Source organism: Carassius gibelio, chromosome A25 (assembly GCF_023724105.1).
Source record: "Carassius gibelio isolate Cgi1373 ecotype wild population from Czech Republic chromosome A25, carGib1.2-hapl.c, whole genome shotgun sequence".
Classification (NCBI taxonomy): Eukaryota; Metazoa; Chordata; class Actinopteri; order Cypriniformes; family Cyprinidae; genus Carassius; species Carassius gibelio.
Genome location: NC_068395.1, coordinates 15,628,154 through 15,648,980, shown reverse-complemented (window position 1 = coordinate 15,648,980; position 20,827 = coordinate 15,628,154). Strand labels below are relative to the sequence as shown.

Here is a 20,827-nt window from a genome sequence, read left to right as displayed (position 1 = left end):
AGATGTGAGTGACAGGTGCATTAACACCTCACAACATCACTAACTCCACAACTCTACTCGAAAGGAAGAAGGTAAGGTAAGCAGTTTCTGCACAAAGGAGACGTCGGGCATCTGCTGGAAGATCTCGACTTTGGAGAAGAAGGAAACATTTTAATATTACTCCTTAAAAATGAAGATTACCTCAGAATGATTTGCATTGCTATCCCACCCAAACACTTATGCACAACAAAATAATGATAAATGCTGACCAATAATTATATTACTTTGTTTTGTTATTTTATTTATTTTTCTTAGCAAAACAAGCATTATTTTTATCATATGACATAGCTATGCATGAATATACACTAGTTAGAACACAGATTCATTCTTTTCAGGAATACAAGATTCTGATTGGTAATGCAATCATGTTATTAGTGTTTGTGTTGATCAGTGTTGTGTGTGATTGTGTTCATCAGCAGCTGCAGTATCTCTCAGCTGTATCAGTGCAGTCACTGTGACTCTGACTGACGGAGGTTTTTGTACGACTCTTTATCACTGTGTGAACACATGTTTACTGTTTGGGTAGTGAAAACTTTGACAGTAATAATCTCCTGTATCTTCAGTCTGGACTCCACTGATGGTCAGAGTGAAATCACTGTTAGATCCACTGCCACTGAATCTAGATGGAGTGTTTGACTCTCTTTGGTTTGCTGAATAAATCAAGCGTTTAGGAGCTTCTCCAGGTTTCTGCTGATACCAGGCCATACAAGTATATGAACCTGTACAGCCATTATACACTGCTGTGTTAGTTTTGCAGTTTATAGTGACTGTACCACCGATCTGAACTGTTTTAACAGATGGAGTCTGAGTCACAGTCACCTGCCCACTGAAACCTAGAAACAGAGTTAGAAAGAACAGGTATATATGTGTAATATTCATTGTTGATAATATACTACTACCACTACTACTACTACTAATAATTATATATATATATATATATATATATATATATATATATATATATATATATATATATATATATATATATCATTTTTTTTTTTTTTTACCTCTAATACATAAGCAGAGAGTCAGTGTCCAGATGAGGATGATGATGTTGTTCATTGTTGTTGTGGTGTCTTGTGTGATGATGAAGATTGTGTTCTGTTCTGTTCTCAGTCATGAAGTGTTAAACTCACAGCACTATAAACTCTCTCATGCAAAGTGTCTCTATGTAAATGCTCTTCACACACAGAACAGACAGCTGTCAGTCTCAGACCTCTAATAAATGACTCCATACATGTTCATGTTCTACAAAACATTACAAACTTTAATAACTATAGAACTATAGAAACAACTATAGACAATGCATGTTTGCATTAATATTTGTTCACACACACACGCACACACGCACACACACACACACACACACACACACACACACACACACACACATATATATTATAATGTACAGCTTGATATTTAACAGTTGTGTTTCGTCTGGAAAGAGCTCTAATATAAGCTTTATTAAAGCATGTATTAAATTAATTATTTATTGAAAACTTATTTTTAAATTTAATAATATGAATTAAAATTGATTTGAACTTGAAAACAATTTGTAACACCACGCCAGCAGAGAGAGCCCTCTGACTGGTACCACTTCCTCTGCTGCTTCTGTGATCGCTTCCTGTTTGGAAGCCATTTAAGCATGGTCATGCCAAACAGGCCTTTGTGAAGTATTGCCAATATTGATGCTTACCGAGCATTTCCATTGTCTTGTTCTGATTGCTATGTCTATGATTTATCACCTGTTTCTTTGGGTTTTGCATTTTGGATTTCCCTTGTACACTGTAAAAAATATTTTGTTGACTTAACTAATTATTTTTTGTTATCTTTTTGAATGTTTTTTTTTTGAGTTTAACTTATTTGGAAAAGTGTACCGTACAAATTTGGAAAGGTTTACCTTAAACGTTATAAAGTACAATGAAATGATTTAATTTAGTTAAGTAGACTTCAAACTTAAGTTCGGCCAACTGAAGTTATCTAAACTAAATCCAATAGGTTAAGCCAAATAAAGTTAAGTAATCTAAACTATACCCATTTCACTAGCTAGGACCACGCCACAAACAAGCTATGAAACTGGGGAAGAGTAGAAAGAGGATGAAGGGGTCGAGGGAATGGGATGATGGTCAGGTTGATCAGGGCATCTTGAATTGATGGCTCAGGGAGACTCAGGGTGGGGGTACCGTCTCTAACATATATTTAGGCCAGACAATGAGGACCCCCTGATACAACCTGATAGAAATATAATGTGGGATAAGGTTGGCTGAATGGATGGGAAAGGGAGGGAAGGGTGGGTTTAAGAGAACGAGACTAGCAATGGGGTGTGACGTGTCCCGGTATATATGGAGGTTATAGAAGTCAGGTGATTTTTTGAGGTGTGGCCCTGCTCTCGAACTTTGGTTAATATCAATTGACTCCATTTCACTAGCTAGGACAATGCCACAAACAAGCTATGAAACTGGGGAAGAATGAATGAAGACGAAGAGAGGATGAAGGGGTCGAGGGAATGGGATGATGGTCAGGTTGATCAGGGCATCTTGAATCGATGGCTCAGGGAGACTCAGGGTGGGGGTACTGTCTGTAGCATATATTTAGGCCAGACAATGAGGACCCCTAAAGTTGGGAAGAACTCAGTTATGCGCGAGCTCAGAATGCCTGTTCGTACGGAGAGAATGCAGAGGCTGATTAGTCCAGGCGTTAGATGGTTAATGCGGGTTCTTGTTTTTGTAAGCCTTTAGAAGTACGAATGTGTTGGAATGAGAGAAGCTGGGCAATCGCAGGCAGTGGTTATTCGAAGGAATAGTTAATCCTGGTAGAGCTCTCTTCCCACGTGGGCCGTCGTACTCTTTAGCCAATCAGATGCAAGCTTACCATTCAACCAATCATATCATAAGCCACTGAGTGCATTCAAGGAGCACGATTCTGCGCACATTTTGCGCAATATTGATTAATTAGAATGGAAATTAAGCCTTTACATCAGTAATCCAGCATGGCGAATGAAGAAAGGGAAGCACGGGTAAGAGTCTAGTTTATTTCTTAAAAGTCTGAGTTTACACATTTTATCGTTTGCACATTCAATCAAAATACAGTTGTAACAGGACAGTTACAGTAATTATAAATTAAACAGTGTTATGTACCCCTTTAAAAACAGAGATCTAGGGGTGAAAAAGGGGGGTAACAAATAAACGGTGGAGAGAGACTGAGAGAACTGCCGTCTCCAAGTTCCAGGGCTGACGCACAAGAAAGCTCAGTAACAACAGTTTGAGCAAACAACCAGAGGTATTTTATTTAACAGAATGGAAAAATATATAGAAGGCTTCAGGAGGGGAAAGGCCAAAACAATAAACAAAAAGTTTCCTCTGACTAAGGTTTTCAGTGTTAACTTACCTACCAAACAAAAAGAGAAAGAAAAAGCACAGAGATACTTCCCTGACTTCCTCTCTAACTCAAACACAGGAGAAAAAGGGTAGTTTCTAAAATAAATGACATCCACCTCCCTACAAGAAAAATATTCCACTTCCACTTAAGCAGTTACACTAAAAATGACAGACACTCTGCAACTCTCAATAACTTCACTTTAACACTATAGGTGAAGCAATCAACAAACACTTAAGTAGACAAGAGTTTAAACAAGAGCTTAAAATCCCAACACTGGAACTAGAAGATGGCAGTTGCAAGGACGGGACGCCTCAGCCTCTCACACTGGACTGCAGATCTTGGAGGTTCCTTTATACTCCAGCTAATGAGCTAAACAGGAGACAGGTGGCACTCATTAGCCTGCCAAGCAGAGAGAGGAAGGAGGAGTGAAAGAAACAAGATCACAAACTACACACATACACACACAGTAAACCCAATGGTTAATGTAATCAAAAGACAAAATCAATTATGTCCCTATGGACGTAACAACAGCAATCCAGATAGTAAAAAGAAAGACCTGTAAAGACAAAAGTAACATTTTGAGAGTTGTGAAATAATAATCTTGTTTTATAAATTGATGTCTGTTAGATCAGTGTGTACTTTCTTACAGTAATACATTTTAAAACATATGTAGCCTAGTCATTGTTAACCACTACGTTGAAGCAATGTAGTTCGATCAAGATAAACATCAGATATTTAGAAACGTTGGTTAATTTGTAAATATATTGTCTGTACATTGAAATGCATTTTTCTCTTCTTATAATTTAGGAATATCTAAAGCAGTATATTCTTCAGCGACTTCATGATCATTTAGTTCAGGGATTCCCAAAGTGTGGTGCACGAGAGGAAAAATGTAATGGCGGTCTTTTTTTTTTTAAATGGGATTTTTCCATACAATAATAAAACATGAACAGTAAACATTTCCTTTGTAATCGCTTTTATTTTAAATAAAAAACTATAATTTATTAGTTTTCTATGGAAACGTAGAAGACAGATGCTGTCTTCATCGCACTGCTCTTCTTTTATGTACTGCAGGCTAATATGCGTGCCAACTCGTTTCATTCATTCCATAATATATATTATAAATATGCTTAACAGGCTGAAATCAGAGAAACTGTCAAGTCGGACATCTTATGAAAAGTTGTTAGTCAGGAGGAGAGGGGTCAAGAGAGAGTGAGGATTTGGTGGCAACAGAGATGAAGAGAATAGAGAAAGAAAATGAGCAAATAAAAAATATTGAGGAAATCTCTCTCTCGCTGCAGGTAGAGCGACTTTTGCGCTGCACTCGAAAAGTTCCAGATGCATCCTCTTTCATTTTATTTTATGTTTGAGCCTATGCTCTTTGCAACTTAATTATGTTGTGGATCGTGTGTAGGTTATTTATTGTCGCACTTGAAAAGTTTCAGATTGATCCTCGTTTTTATTTATTTTAAATATTTCGGAGCTTATTCTCTTTAATGATGTGGATCGTTTGTAACTTAATTGCAATTTAATTCAATGCACTGTCGTTTTAATTTCCATAACTGTTATGTTATAGTGCAGCGGTTCCCAAACTTTTTTTTCCTGTTCCGGGTTGGCGCACCCCCAATCCCCACTTAAAAAAAAACGCAACAAAGCTGTCTTTTATCGCCATATAAAGAGTCCTGAACAAAGAACATCAACAAAGTTTCAATATAATGCAACAAAGCTACGCACAAGCTTCCACTTTTAAGAGGACGAGCGACAGACACAGGCTCAGTAACAGAAAGCACGGTTATTTTCAGCCACGTAAAAGAAACAATATATGCTAGGCCTATGACCATGGAGCTAGCAGCAGCATCATCTCAACCCGCGGCACGTCATGAATTCAAATGCGTCCCACCATGCTGAACACAATTACATTTTTTTTTTTTCAGTTTTACAATTATTATTATTTTTTACATTAATTTAAACATTTACTTAAGAAATATAAGCTATAGCCTAATGTTTTTTTATGTTAAATTATTTTGTGTTTCATATATTATTTTCAGACATGATCAGACCGACTCACATAAGATTACTCATTTAACGAACACATACAAGGGCTTTCCATATTTGGATCAACATAGGCTACATTTGTGAATGCACATTTTCTGCAATGTCGCGCGTCAAGTCATGCTCCCGTGTGCGTCGTACAGACTGCATCTTAAGCCATTTGTTAAACTTTCCGCGTCCGTGGGGAGACCGTTATGGACCGCTTGGTAGGCGTGACATAATCATTGTCATGGGAGAATGTGTGTGCAGAGGCTCTGAGAGGACGACTGCGTACCTCCCATTTTTTTATGACCGCGCGGTCAGGTGTGCGTGTGGTCAGTAGGCTTCAAAAGCTCAATTGCACATGTGGAGGCAGTGTGAAGAAGCCCATTGCTACTCGAACCTGTCCAATCCGCCTGCACTTGGACTTGGACCATACTGCGGCCCAGTGGAAAAAAAGGTTGAGAACCACTATAACATATATAGTTACAAATTAAACAACGTTTCTAAATATCTGATGTTGTTTATCTTGATCGAACTACATTGCTTCAACGTAGTGGTTAACAATGACTTGGCTACATGTTTTAAAATGTATTACTGTAAGAAAGTACATACTGACCTAACAGACATCAAATTGCAGTTTAATTTATATTTACTGTAATGTCCTGTTACAACTGTCTTTTTTTCTAACTAGTTTTCTAACTAGAAAAACTGTCTTGATTGAATGTGTAAACGATAAAATGTGTAAACTCAGACTTTTATGAAATAAACTAAACTCTTACCCGTTCTTCATTCGCCATGCTGGATTACTGATGTAAAGGCTTAATTTCCGTTCTAATTAATCTATATTGCGCAAAATGTGCGCAGAATCGTGCTCCTTGAATGCACTCAGTGGTTTATGATATGATTGGTTGAATGGTAAGCTTGAATCTGATTGGCTAAAGAGTACGACGGACCCACGTGGGAAGAGAGCTCTACCAGGAAAGTCTCAAAAACACACACACACAAATCCGAATGGATTCGTAGTAAATGACGATTCGTACATTCAGCCACTCGTACATTTTAAACATTCAAAGGTTTTTGTGCACAGTTGTATATCTACAAATAGTTTTTTGCATTTGTGAAATGTATTTTATAAATATATAATTTTATTTTGCACATGTGAATTGCTTTTTGTGAATATATATATTTTTTTTGTTTGTGTAGGTGAAGTAGGTTTCTTGCATGTGAAATTGTCTACGCATGTGTGAATCATTTTTTTTGCATGAATTATATTTGAGACTAAACTTCTTCCATATCAGTTTCTGCTGCCGCCGTCCTCCCCTCAGATCTGTGGAGACTCAGCTGCACTGCTCTGTCTGCTCAGCTCTTACTCTCCACAGGGGGCGCTGGTGAGCTGGACACTGGACGGCTCAGAGGTCACAGAGGGGGTTGTTGTGACCAGCGATGAGAGCGAGCATTATGGCCGCTTCAGTCGCAGTAGTGTCCTGACCCTCAGCAAAGCACGCTGGGAAGAGGGAGAGCTGTACGTCTGCAGAGTAACACATGATGGAGCTCCTCATGAGGCCTCGTTCCACAAGAGTCGCTGTTAGTCGCTCGCAGTGCTGATGTTTCTCTAGTGAGCACTGCTCTCTCCTGAAGATGAGTGTATCTGAGTGTCCTGTGTCAGGATTCACATGAGTCTAGTGCTGCAGCTGTAGTCATTTACAACTCAATACTGAAAGAGAGCTCTAGTGTCAAAGCACTGGCTGATCTTTCAATCTGCTGTGTTTGCTGCAACATTCAATAAAGCTTCTCAACAAACTCCATTTGTGTCTGACAACATCATTCAACTAACAGATGAAGATGCATGTAGTGTCTGTCCAGGTGTTTTTCAGAAGCTCGATCAGTAGCAGTAAATCTAGTCAAATAAAGCTCTTGGGGTTTGAACATGGTCTCTGGAGACAGAGCTGCTCTATTCTGAGAGGATCACAATCACTCCACACTCACAATGTAAATGAGATTTTCAGTCCACGCTCCCAGTGTCTCTGTTTGATTGGTTACATGATCTGAACTGAAACAGACCAGTTCCACTTCTGCTGTATTTAAGGAGCCCAGGTGAAAAGGAAATGTATTTAAATTGTGCTTTTGGGATGTACTTATATTTAAATCATGCCATATTAAATGCATATTAAATGTATTATTTTGAAACAGTAAGTATATCAAGCATATATCAACTTTATATTATTTGCCATATATTTTAATACATTTAATTGTGCTAATTTGGAAGCACTTCAATTACATTTAGTGTAATTTAAGTGTATTTCTTTACAGTTCAAAAAGATTAAAAAAGATCCTGTTGCTAAATAAATAAATAAATACATAAATAATCCATGTCCAGGCACTCAAAGTAAAAAGTGTTAATTCTAAGACAGGGCTACTTTTTAAAAGGACACCAACGTGTGTGTCAGCCCAAGCAGGCCTTCACTGGGGTGTGTGACAACAGAGCAGGGGTGTCAAACTCAATTTCTGGAGGGCGGGAGCCCTGCAGAGTTTAGATTCTACATTAATTAAACACACCTGATCCAGCTAACCAAGTCCTTCAGGCTTATTACGTAAGATTAGATTCAACTTCATTGTCACTGCACATGTAAGGTATAAGGCAACGAAATGCAGTTGGCATTTAACAAGAAGTGCAATAAGCAGTAAGTATAGAATATACAAGGTCTACAATATGTACAATAACCATACAGATGAGTATTATGGACATAATTTACAGTTATAAATACCATCAGCAAGATATACAGATAGGTGTACTATTAACATACTATACATATGGATTATGTAAAAGTGTTTGAACACTATAGGCAGAACTATGAACATCATTTACACTATTGCAATGGACAGTGAAGTGCATAGAAAAAAAATAGTGTGCAAATGGATTTCTCAGTGTTTCTTGATAAACAGTTTGTTGTAAATTAATAAATCAGTCTGATGTAGTGGTGAATAGGGGGAGGAGTCTGTGTGTGTGGTGGGTGTGTGTGTGTTAGTGTGTGTGGGGTGGGTGTCAGAGGGCAGAGTTCAGCAAGGACACAACTGTAGGGAAAAAAGCTGTTCCTGGATCTGCTGGTCCTTGTCCGGAGGCTCTTGAAGCTCTTTCCTCTGGATGTCCTTAATAGCAGGAAGTGATGTTCCTGTGATGCGTTGTTGGGCAGTTTTCACCTCCCTCTGCTGTGCCTTGTGGTCAGCCACTGAGAAGTTCCCTATACCAGACTGTGATACAACTGGTCAGGATGCTCTTGATCATACACCGCTAAAAGTTCACCAAGAGGGCTGAATACAGCTGGTTCTTCTTCAGTGTCCTAAGGAAGAAGAGGTGCTGGTTAGCCTTCTTGTGCAGGCTGGAGGTATTTGTAGTCCAGGACAGGTCCTCCGAGATGGTGGGTCCCAAGAACCTGAAGCTGGAGACATGTTCAACAACCATCCCGTTAATGTGGATAGGGTCATGCATGCTTCCTTTCTTCTTTCTGAAGTCCACAATGAGCTCCTTTGTCTTACTGGTGTTAAGGAGCAGGTTATTGTCAGCGCACCATGTGGCCAGGTGCTGTACCTCTTCCCTGTAGGCAGTCTCATCATTGTTACTGATGTGGCCAATCACCGTGGTGTCATCTGTAAACTTATGATCCATGCACAGGCTTGCAGTCGTGGGGGTAAAGTTGTAAAGGAATGGGCTTAGCACACAGCCCTGTGGTACGCCGGTGTTAAGTGTGATGGTGGGTATGGCCTGACCTAATATGCTGAGGCCTGTTGGTCAGAAAGTCCATAATTCAGTTGCAGAGGGAGGTGTTAATGTCCAGGTCTCCAAGTTTTGTGGGCAGCGATGAGGGAATGACTGTGTTAAATGCTGAACTGAAGTCAACAAACAACATCCTAACATATGTGTTGTTATTGTCCAAGTGTGTGAGTGCAGAGTGCAGCACTGTGCATACTGCATCCTCTGTGCTCCTATTTCTGCAGAAGGCAAATTGGTGTGGGTGGGAGGCAGTCTTTGAGGTGTGCTGAAGCACTTCATAATGATGGATGTGAGTGCTACAGGACGGTAGTCATTTAAGCACAATGGGGAGGAGTGTTTCGGCAATGGATGTGGTCTTAAAACATGTTGGTACAGTTGCTTGGCTGAGGGACAGGTTGAAAATGTCTGTGAAGACCCCTGCAAGCTGCTTTGCACAAGCCCTGAGCACACATCCATGAATGCCGTCCAGGCCAGCAGCCTTGTGTGCGTTGATCCGGCTCAGTGCAGTGTGGACATCTGTGGAGGTTTGAGGGGTTGATGGTCTGCTGAGGGTGTGATTTTGGTGGCTGTCTCCTTGCTGTCGCTGTTGAAATGAGCATAAAAGTCATTTATCTCATTAAGGAAGGAGATGTCCGTAACCGTTGGAGTGGAGTTGCTTGACTTGTAGTCACTGATGATCTGGATGCCCTGCCACATGTGTCGGGGGCAGAGTTGTAAAAGTGTTCCTCTACCTTCAGCTTGTAACAGTATTTGGCCTTTTTGATTCCCCCTTTCAGGTTAGCCCAGGATTTGCTGTAGGCCTGAGTGTCATCTGACCTGAAGGCAGTGTTGCGGGCTTTCAGCAGAAGTCAAACCTTGTTTATCCATGGCTTCTGATTAGGGTATGTTGTGATCTGTTTTTCCGTTGTAACACTGTCAATGGAAGTGTTGATGTAATCCAATACAGAGGTGGTATAGATATCAATGTCAATGTCCGTGTGAGAGCAGCCTGAGAAGCAAACATACTCCATTCCATGTATTGAAATCTGTCCTGAAGTAGAGTCTGCTCCAGTTGGCCACATTTTGAATGTCCTCACTGATGGCTTCACACTATTGATGAGTGGTGAATACTTAGGGGTGAGAAACAAAAAAAGGTGATCAGACTGTCCGAGGTTGGGGAGGGGGGTCTCGATGTAAGCTCCATCAATGTTTGTGTAAACATGTTCCAAAGTTTTGTCTCCTCTGGTGTGGCAGGAAACATGCTGGTGGAATTTGGGGAGCACTGTCTTTAATTTTACAGTGATTAAAATCACCCGCGACAATAAAAGCAGCCCCCGGGTGAGCAGTCTGTTGTTTACTAATGGCTGCATGTAATTTGTTCAAAACAAGCTTGGCATTAGCATCCGTGGAATATAGACTGCGGTTTTTATGGTGGAAGTGAACTCCTGCAGCAGATAAAAAGGTCTATATTTAACCATGACAAACTCTAGGTTAGCTGAGCAGTGTCTCCCAACAATGATAGTGTTCGTACACCAAGCTTTGTCGACATAAATGCACAATCCACCGCCTCTTGTCTTGCCGGAGTCATCTGCTGTTCTATCTGCCCGGAGCGTGTAGCGTCTGTCTAGCTCAATAGCATTATTGGGTATTTCGCTGTGTAGCCATGTTTCTGTGAAAACCATGACATTGCAGTCCAAAAGTCTCTTACTGTGGGTGATGAGAAGTCATAACTCGTCCATTTTGTTCACCAGTGAGTGCACATTAGCGAGGAAAATGCTGGGTAAAGAGAGCCGGAGCGGTGTTTACTTTAGCTTAGCTCTTAGACCTCCGCGCTTCCCCCGCCTTTGTTTAAGATCACGACGCCACCTTTGAGCACTTCTGCCTGGCCGGGTAGAGTGCAAAGCCTCGGGTGTTCTGGCGATCTCAGGGATAAGTCGATGATTGTTGATAAAACAGTTGGAAAAGTCCTCACCGATATCCAAAAGTTCCTGACGGGTGTAGTATGTTAAAGCAAAGCTGTTCAAAATGAACAGACCCGAGATGAACAGGAATAATAATGCAAAATTGCAAAAAAAATATTTGTAAAGTACATGGTATGTGTGTTTGAGCAAAACTCTGCAGGTCTCCGGCCCTTCAGGATTTCTGAGTTCTGACACCCCTGCAATAGAGAATAAGAAGTAGCTAAATAGACACACCTGTGACTATAAAGTTTCAGGATCTGACCACTAGATGTCTCTTGGGAGAATATTTTTTTACAAACTTACAGGTGCTGGTCATATAATTAGAATATCATCAAAAAGTTGATTTATTTCACTAATTTCTTTCAAAAATTGAAACTTTTATATTATATTTATTCAGTACATACAAGCTGTGTCCAAATTCAGGGTCTGCATCCTCCTTAGGATCATTCCTACCCGGTTGAAGGAGGACGGGTCCTCCGACGACCGCAAAAACCGGAAGTCGGTGTTTGTGAATTTGGACAGCCTAACCTTCTTTCAGTTCCCTCCCTTACCCGTTGCTCATATCCTGTCGCCTAGCAACCGTGACAGCGCTAAGCAAGACGCGGGTGAAGAGCTCATCATTCTCTCCCCGGAGCTTTATAAACACTTTTGTCTGCTCTTTTGTCCTTAGAAGCATTAAAAACAGCTTCAATCACTAACAAATAATCTGTGTGTAAGGGGATATTCACACAGCCAGTAAGGAAGAAGCTAGTTTACGAAAGTAAACTTTTTTTTTTTTTTTTTTACATATACACGTACAAATGTAAAAAAAAAATGCTTAACGCTAAAACAAAATGCCTAACTAGAAAACAGTGATGGGAATAACGGCGTTATAAATAACGGCGTTACTAACGGCATTACTTTTTCCAGTAACGAGTAATCTAATTGATTACTCTTCTCATCTTAATAACGCCGTTACCGTTACTGCCAAAAAATGCGGCGCGTTACTATAACAGATGATGAAGCTGTTCTTTTTTTTCATCAGACCAACTAGATCTCTGAGCGAGAGGCAAATATTTTTTTTTTACTGTTCTTCCTTGGTTAGTGGGCAGAGCACGAGACAAGCCCATAAATGCTGACGATTGGCTGAGGTAGAGTAAAATTTCATTGTAAGCCAATCAGAGGTAGAGTTGGGCGGGCGTTCGAAAGCACGCATAGTAGTGATGGGAATTCGGCTCTTTTGACTCAGCTCACTGAAAAGAGCCGGCTCTTTGGCTCACAAACGGCTCTTTAAATGACTTTGACTATAATATTTCAATTTTTATTACATAATTATTTAATTTCTATAGGCTAAATTTAAAAAATTGAGTCGGCTCTTCAGATATGCGAGCCAGCTCCCGAAGTTCAACTAAAAGAGCCGGCTCTTAGAGTCGGCTCATTCGCGAATCGCGAACGACTCATCAAAAGCTCATTCGCGAACGAGTCGATCCGTCATCACTAACGCTCATTCGCGAACGACCCATCATCACTAACGCTCATGAATTGCGAACAACCCATCATAACGCATAGTCGGACAGGACAGGACACACAAGGAACAACACAAGCCAGTCAGTCAACGAGAGACAGGTATGGCGACGAGCCCAAATAATCCAACAGTAGCCTTCTCTAAATAGAAGTATACATTACTTTTTCCTTCAAGAAATTAAAGAAACAATAAAAGGAAATATCAAAAGTTCCCAAAAATCTATCGTGTTATTTGCATTGATCCACTATATAAACATAATATCTACATACATGGAATTTGATTGGAGGCTAGTCTCACTTCAGATGTGTGTACAATGTTTCATGTTTCTGTTAATAATGTATTGTATTAAGTGTCCATTTCATTATACTATTCAGATTTATCATAAATAATTGAACATGCACATGTATTTTAAGTTCCTTTAAAGAGGGGTAGAGGTGGGGTTTGAGCATTTAAAATTTAATTTTACTTGAAAGTAACGCAATAGTTACTTTCTTAAGTAACTAGTTACTTTTAAAATTTGTAACTGAGTAACTAATTTAGTTACTTTTTGGAAGAAGTAACTAGTAACTGTAACTAATTACTTTTTAAAAGTAACTTGCCCAACACTGGCTGTGATTGTGTGGAAGTGGAACCTGGCATGTTTGTAACAGTATTTATTTACTTTTTTTTTAGAATAAAATCTTTTCCAAAGGTGAGATCTTCGAGGAGCTGCCTGACGTCTTCATTGTGAAGGCATTGCAAATATTGAAAATGCTATACTAGGTAAGAAAACCGTAGTAGTGTACTACTACAACTACTAGACAGTTGAGACTAATGCTATGAGACAAATGCACATAGCCATTAGTAGACTAATGCTATGAGATGTTAGTGCACATGTCACTCTTTTTTATTATTATTGCAGAACTTATAATTACATAAAAGATCAGGGAAAGATTATGTGGACAAAAAAAAAAAAAAAATCATGGGTTTGCATAATGGAACTAGATTATATAGAAGCACAATGACAAGGTTAAATATTATGAGTAATTCATCATAATGGATCCAAAAAAAAAAAATGCCTTTGCAATATAAGCCTGAGGGATGAAACTATATATATATATAATAGCGGATGATGTCTGGACTGTATTCATAGTTAATGCATTCAGGCTATAGAGTATGCACTCTTTTAGCGCTTGCTAAGTAAACACTTTTTAAGTACCTACTCAGTGGGTTTGTAGTTTCAAACGCAGCCTCTGTGATACACGACTGACACATTTTGAAAAAAACAAATCATTATTTAATTATATTTTAGCATAAGCACACATTAATAGACAGGTAGTGAACATAATCTAGCTAACATTCATAATTAACGGAGCCTCATTACTGGTTTGGCCTGTCAGGTCTTGATGTATTTCTCCACAGATTCACTGAAGGTAGATAAATCATGACCTGCACACACTTCTTCTGACTTTCTGAAATTCAACAGATCACACTCTGTTTTAAACTCTCATGTGAAGACATTTTCAGTAACTTATTCCTCATTATGTGAAAACTTTCTTAAGCTCTTTTTAGACAAAGAAGCCCAGTTATCTACTCTCCCTTATGAAACAAAAATATGGGAATATGCTGAAAATGTAATGCAGTATGTCACATAATACATTTCTACATATGGGAAACTAGCGCTTATATTTTTCAATATGCTGCAATATATGCATTGGCCATGTTTGACTACATATTGATACAAATAAAAATATTTAGAAATGAGGACAAAAATATTATTACAGATAATATTTATTTATATGATCTCAGTCCCATATCAGTAGAACAGACCAAAAATAAAGATCTTAAATCTGGGGAATATACCGTTCTGATCATGTGAGTCGAGCCTCTGATAAGGTCTTCGACAGACGTTGTTTTTCTTCCCCAGGGTAAATATGGCTTTCAGTCACCTCATCTCCCAGCAAAAGTTCTGTGAAGTTTTTATTATCTTGAATTTATGAGGAATTTGTTTTGTTCTGACGTGATTATTTAAAGAGAATTGGCGAAACATCTGCAAATACAACTTCCCACACACCTGCTGTGTGTCTCTCTATTTGCCAGGTATAACTCTTTCAAATTATTTGGTGCTGTTTTTCTATTTCTGTGCTGATCATTTGTGTAACAAATTTAAATGTATTATTTTTTAATTGATGTATTCTCTTTATTGATTGATTGAAATTATTCTTCATGATTGATTTTTTTTATTGTTCTAAGCAAAATAGACATTAATTCTTGATTTATTTTAGGCTCTGCTGAAATCACTATAACTAGTAGATCATGTGGAGGCTGATGTTTCCTCAAATCTGTGTCAGGAGAGAACAGACTACAGATCTTTTGAATTCTGTCTATCACTGATTCAGCAAGTTGTATTGAAGTGACTTAACAAACTACACTTTTTGTTCTGAGCGACATAATTGATATTTGTGATAAGTTCTTAATTAGAAATAGTCTAAATTTAATGATAACTTGAAAACTGCAGTCAGATTAAACAGAGCTAGATTAAAATTGAAACTTAATCCTGATAAATTTTAAGCGCACTTTGCAGGAACACAAGTAAAAGATCTGCACACATTATTTTTTCACCCTCGCCATTGGATTTCTTCGTCGGGGTGTTCCTTACATACTGAATATTTCATTACGTATAATATATTGTCACAATTTTTTTAAATATATGAAAGGCAGCAGTTCCTTATGTATTATTCAATATATTGTAATATAGTAACACAATATATTATTCTCAATATTTTCAATATACCATTAAACATTTAATATATTGATCATTCATATATAAGGAAATTTTCTTTGCATATGGGAATATATTGATCATAAATATGTGGAAATATATTTTGTTTCATAAGAGCTGTGCTGGAGCTCATTCAATGAAGTGAATTTGAGTTTCCTACAGTTTCATGTTAGATATTCCTCTATTATGTTTTCTTTTGTTTACACTTCAGTTTTAAAGTGAAATTGAGTGACTGCAGCTCAGATCAAGTGAAAAGTATATTGAAATGAGCTGATATACAAACTACAAAATCACTAAATACACTTTAATGAAATTACCAAAAGCTAATATGAGTTTAAAAAACACTTTTACTGAAGCAACAATCACATTTAACCTTGCTTCTGTGTCAAATGCCATTATCCAATGTGGTTTAATCAGCCGTTTTTCTATAGGGTCTAATATGATTTCATGCTGGTCTGTTGAGGTTAAATGGGTTCTGAAGTGGTCTAATGTTCAGAGTTGAGTTATGTTGAGTTTTTGAAGACCTTCCTGACTTTTTGCTGTCTGTGTGACAAGAAAACCTTTAAACTTAAAGAAGTTACACATTCTATCGGGGCTTCGTCAAGTCAACGTCAAAGTATATCACAATAAACTCCACCATCTGTTTGTATTGTGATATTAGTGTTTGTTATCTTTTCAGCATTGTGTTTGTTTATGTTTATATGAGCAGCTGCAGTATCTCTCAGCTGTATCAGTGCATTCACTGTGACTCTGACTGACGGAGGTTTTTGTACGACTCTTTATCACTGTGTGAACACATATTTACTGTTGATGTAGTGTTCACTCTGACAGTAATAATCTCCTGTATCTTCAGTCTGGACTCCACTGATGGTCAGAGTGAAATCACTGTTAGATCCACTGCCACTGAATCTAGATGGAGTTCCAGTGAAACGGGTTGATGCAGCATATATGAGGAGTTTAGGAGCTTCTCCAGGTTTCTGTAAATACCAGGCCATACGTGACCCATAACTATCACTGTAGACATTACTGCTGCTTTTACAGTTTATTCTGACTTCTTGTCCTGGTTGAGCTGCTGTTATTGATGGACTCTGAGTTACAGTGATCTGTCCTCTACTCTCTGAAAGAAAGAAAGAAAGAATAAAAAAAAAAAAAAAAAAAATATATATATATATATATATATATATATATATATATATGTGTGTGTGTGTGTGTGTGTGTGTGTGTTATGAAATTGTTTATGATTAATACTTTACACATCAAAGAATTAAAGAATAAATAACAAAATGAAATAATACACATTTTACTTCACAAACCTTGAGTAAACAGTGTGAGAGTCCAGATGAGGATGATGATGTTGTTCATTGTTGTTGTTGTGTCTTGTGTGATGATGAAGATTGTGTTCTGTTCTGCTCTCAGTCATGAAGTGTTAAACTCACAGCACTATAAACTCTCTCAGAGCACTGAAGCATGTGCTGATGATGCAAAGAAGTGGGCAGGATTTACAACAGATCGAGCTGCTACAACTAATACTGTAATATTTTTCTTTCACAATAATATATTTGAATCATTTACTCATAATTCCATTGATTAATGTAAATGTAATATAAAATATTAATTTTGTTCATGTGTAGTTGCACTGGCTGATGTGACACTATTCTTAGTCTTTATATTGTCATGCAACATTTTCAGTTTCCAGTGTCACTGTAATAACATATTCATCTGCTCTAGTCATTCGTGATTCATTTATTTATTAAGTGAAAGTATCTGATAATAGATATGTTATCAAGAATAAGTCAATAGTATTCCGTTGTATTTAGATCAAAAGAGTAAAAGTCCATTATGGTCTTTTTAATGTTGAAGTGTTGTCTTTTTTTTTCTACTCGTATAAATATCAGGACTCATAATTGTGTAAAATTAGACTTTTTTTATTTCTTTCTGTGAATCATAATTATTGAGCTTCATATGAATTTCAAAAGCATCATTATTAGAAACTCCATAGCATCATTCATGAAAGAAAAGTTCAAAGGCCATCAACTTAATTTCCGTAAAAAGTGTTATTGGCACACAAGGAAACAATGAATGAGAAATATTGGACATAAAGTCAAACTGAATCAGGACTACAGGGAATAAGAATAAACTCTTCAACTGATAATGAAAAGAAAGACATTGTGAGCAGCTGAGGTGTTTGTGCTCTCTGTGTGTTGAAGTGTTGTTTCTCTCTCTCTGCTGGAGTTTGTGTTCACTCGAGTGGAATAGAGGTTTTTGTACGAGTGTTTCATTCGATTGTATCACTGTGGTGGACTTTCGGTGGAGGAACTAAACTGGTGCTCGGTAAGTCTGGATCTTTTAAATCTCCGGTAAAAACATACAAATTAAATTTTATAAAATGTTTTTAAAATTAAAACAACAAAATCTGTATTTGCTGGTAATAATAATAATAATAATAATAATAAAATAGTTTGACACTAAATATTTTATTTAAAATATTCTCACGTGACACTCAGAAGAACTGAATTACTCACTTTTGTCTCATCGTGACTTTTATCAGTTTATCAAGTTTTTCTTTCATTTAATTTCTATAATGCGTCCACATATGCATCATCTTTTATTGTAGATATCATCTACAAAATAGATCTGGCATTAAAATATAAATGTAGCTTCATTCTGTAGATCAATCAATGATTCTGAATCTCTTTTGTTTATAATTTATTGCATATTTATTCATTTATTTATTGTCACACAATCTCTATTTGAAAACGAGTTACACTTTGAGTTAAATATCTCATATAACAAAAAAACGTAAAGAATATTTAGAGTTATATAAAAAAGTCCTGGAATTAAAGCTGATAATCTTATTATGTTTCGTTATATTTGTAAGGCTTTATGGGAATGTATGTAGCAATAGTTTGTATAGCAGCTCATTTAATATGTTGATTTGGTTGTTTTCTAATCTAATCAGCAATATACTTTTCACTTGATCTGAGCTGCAGTCATAAAATGTAAGCTTGAAATCGAGTGAAAACTTTAGACATATATAACAAAAGAAAATGTAAGAGATGAAAATCTAACAATTTAAAAATTATGTCACGATGCAAAAACTACAGAAATGAAAGCAGTCAGTATCTTTGTAAGTTTGTTTAATTTCTGAGGTTTGATTTAGATGTATGTAGTGATTGTGTAGTTTGTATATTGTGTATATATCAGCTGCAGTGATGTTGAATAAGATGAATGATGATATAGTTGTGATTTTTACTGCATCTCACACGTCTGCTGCTGAAAGTCATGTTGAAATGATGTGAATGCTGCAGGGCAGAAGAGTGCTGGAGCTGCAGTGTGTTTTCTTTGTGTTTGTGAATGTGTTGTGTTTGTCTCCTGCAGCTGGTCCCACAGTGAAGCCCTCAGTGTCTCTGCTGCCGCCCTCTTCTCTGCAGATCTCTGGAGACTCAGCCGCACTGCTCTGTCTGCTCAGCTCTTACTCTCCACAGGGGGCGCTGGTGAGCTGGACACTGGACGGCTCAGAGGTCACCGAGGGGGTTGTGACCAGCGCAGAGAGCGAGCAGGACGGCCGCTACAGCCGCAGTAGTGTCCTGACCCTCAGCAAAGCACGCTGGGAAGAGGGAGAGCTGTACGTCTGCAGAGTAACACATGATGGAGCTCCTCATGAGGCCTCGTTCCACAAGAGTCGCTGTTAGTCGCTCGCAGTGCTGATGTTTCTCCAGTGAGTGCTGCTCTCTCCTGAAGATGAGTGTATCTGAGTGTCCTGTGTCAGGCAGGATTCACATGAGTCTAGTGCTGCAGCTGTAGTCATTTACAACTCAATACTGAAAGAGAGCTCTAGTGTCAAAGCACTGGCTGATCTTTCAATCTGCTGTGTTTGCTGCAACATTCAATAAAGCTTCTCAACAAACTCCATTTGTGTCTGACAACATCATTCAACTAACAGATGAAGATGCATGTAGTGTTTGTCCAGGTGTTTTTCAGAAGCTCGATCAGTAGCAGTAAATCTAGTCAAATAAAGCTCTTGGGGTTTGAACATGGTCTCTGGAGACAGAGCTGCTCTATTCTGAGAGGATCACAATCACTCCACACTCACAATGTAAATGAGATTTTCAGTCCACACTCCCAGTGTCTCTGTTTGATTGGTTACATGATCTGAACTGAAACAGACCAGTTTCACTTCTGCTGTAGTCAAGCAGCACACAGACAAACTCACCATGAGAGGGTGAACATATATAAACATTTTTATACAAGTAATAATAACCATACATCAAGAATGAATCATTTTGACTGCAACTATGTAAGATTGTAAATCTTTCTGTGGTTCAAATGGAAAGCATCACGACTGTATTAATATATTACACATGAAATATGATGATTATATTAAAACACTGACTCATTCTCTTCAGAAATAAAAGATTAATGTTGATTGTGATGAAACTGTGTTATTAGTGTTTGTGTTGATCAGTGTTGTGTGTGATTGTGTTCATCAGCAGCTGCAGTATCTCTCAGCTGTATCAGTGCAGTCACTGTGACTCTGACTGACGGAGGTTTTTGTACGACTCTTTATCACTGTGTGAACACACGTTTACTGTTTGGATAGTGAAAACTCTGACAGTAATAATCTCCTGTATCTTCAGTCTGGACTCCACTGATGGTCAGAGTGAAATCACTGTTAGATCCACTGCCACTGAATCTAGATGGAGTTCCAGTGTAACGGGTTGAAGCAAGATATATGAGGAGTTTAGGAGCTTCTCCAGGTTTCTGTAAATACCAGCTCATCCATAAGCCATTACTATCACTGTAGACATTACTGCTGCTTTTACAGTTTATTCTGACTTCTTGTCCTGGTTGAGCTGCTGTTATTGATGGACTCTGAGTTACAGTGTACTGTCCTCTACTCTCTGAAAGAAAGGAATGAAGTATAAAAATTAAAAATTATGTATATTTTCACATTTTAAAATTATTAATCGTTTTCATGAAAGTTTTACTACAAACCTTGAGCGAACAGTGTGAGAGTCCAGATGAGGATGATGATGTTGTTCATTGTTGTTGTTGTGTCTTGTGTGATGATGAAGATTGTGTTCTGTTCTGCTCTCAGTCATGAAGTGTTAAACACACAGCACTATAAACTCTCTCATGCAAAGTGTCTCTATGTAAATGCTCTTCACACACAGAACAGACAGCTGTCAGTCTCAGACCTCAGATTGATTTCTTCATGCATGTTCATGTTCTACAAAACATTAGAAACTTAGTGCTTTCTTTAATACTTAGTGATGAATGTAAACTACAGAAATCAGACACTTTCTACAATGAATGATTATTTTACTGGGACGATAATAAACCTAATTATATTAAATATCACTAACATGCAGTGGCGGCCCTAATGTGTGGCTGTTCACACT

The 20,827-nt window shown here is 37.9% G+C and overlaps 1 long non-coding RNA gene and 3 gene segments (V, D, J or C); 1 reads left to right on the top strand and 3 right to left on the bottom strand.

Moving 5' to 3' along the window:
- Nucleotides 1–292: 292 nt before the first annotated feature.
- Nucleotides 293–1,119, bottom strand: LOC127947205 (Ig kappa chain V region 3547-like). The segment is given in 2 exon segments: nt 293–872; nt 1,047–1,119. Coding segments are annotated over 2 exon segments (396 nt in total).
- Nucleotides 1,120–15,762: 14,643 nt separating this feature from the next.
- On the bottom strand, nt 15,763–16,844 carry LOC127947177 (immunoglobulin kappa variable 3-15-like). The segment is given in 2 exon segments: nt 15,763–16,542; nt 16,739–16,844. Coding segments are annotated over 2 exon segments (384 nt in total).
- An 89-nt stretch (nt 16,845–16,933) lies between these two features.
- Nucleotides 16,934–19,333, top strand: LOC127947206 (uncharacterized). Its single transcript, XR_008151236.1, has 2 exons — nt 16,934–17,756; nt 18,804–19,333. It is a non-coding gene; the product is annotated as an uncharacterized LOC127947206 (long non-coding RNA).
- Nucleotides 19,334–19,902: 569 nt separating this feature from the next.
- On the bottom strand, nt 19,903–20,555 carry LOC127947176 (immunoglobulin kappa variable 3-15-like). The segment is given in 2 exon segments: nt 19,903–20,326; nt 20,421–20,555. Coding segments are annotated over 2 exon segments (384 nt in total).
- Between the last annotated feature and the right edge of the window lie 272 nt (nt 20,556–20,827).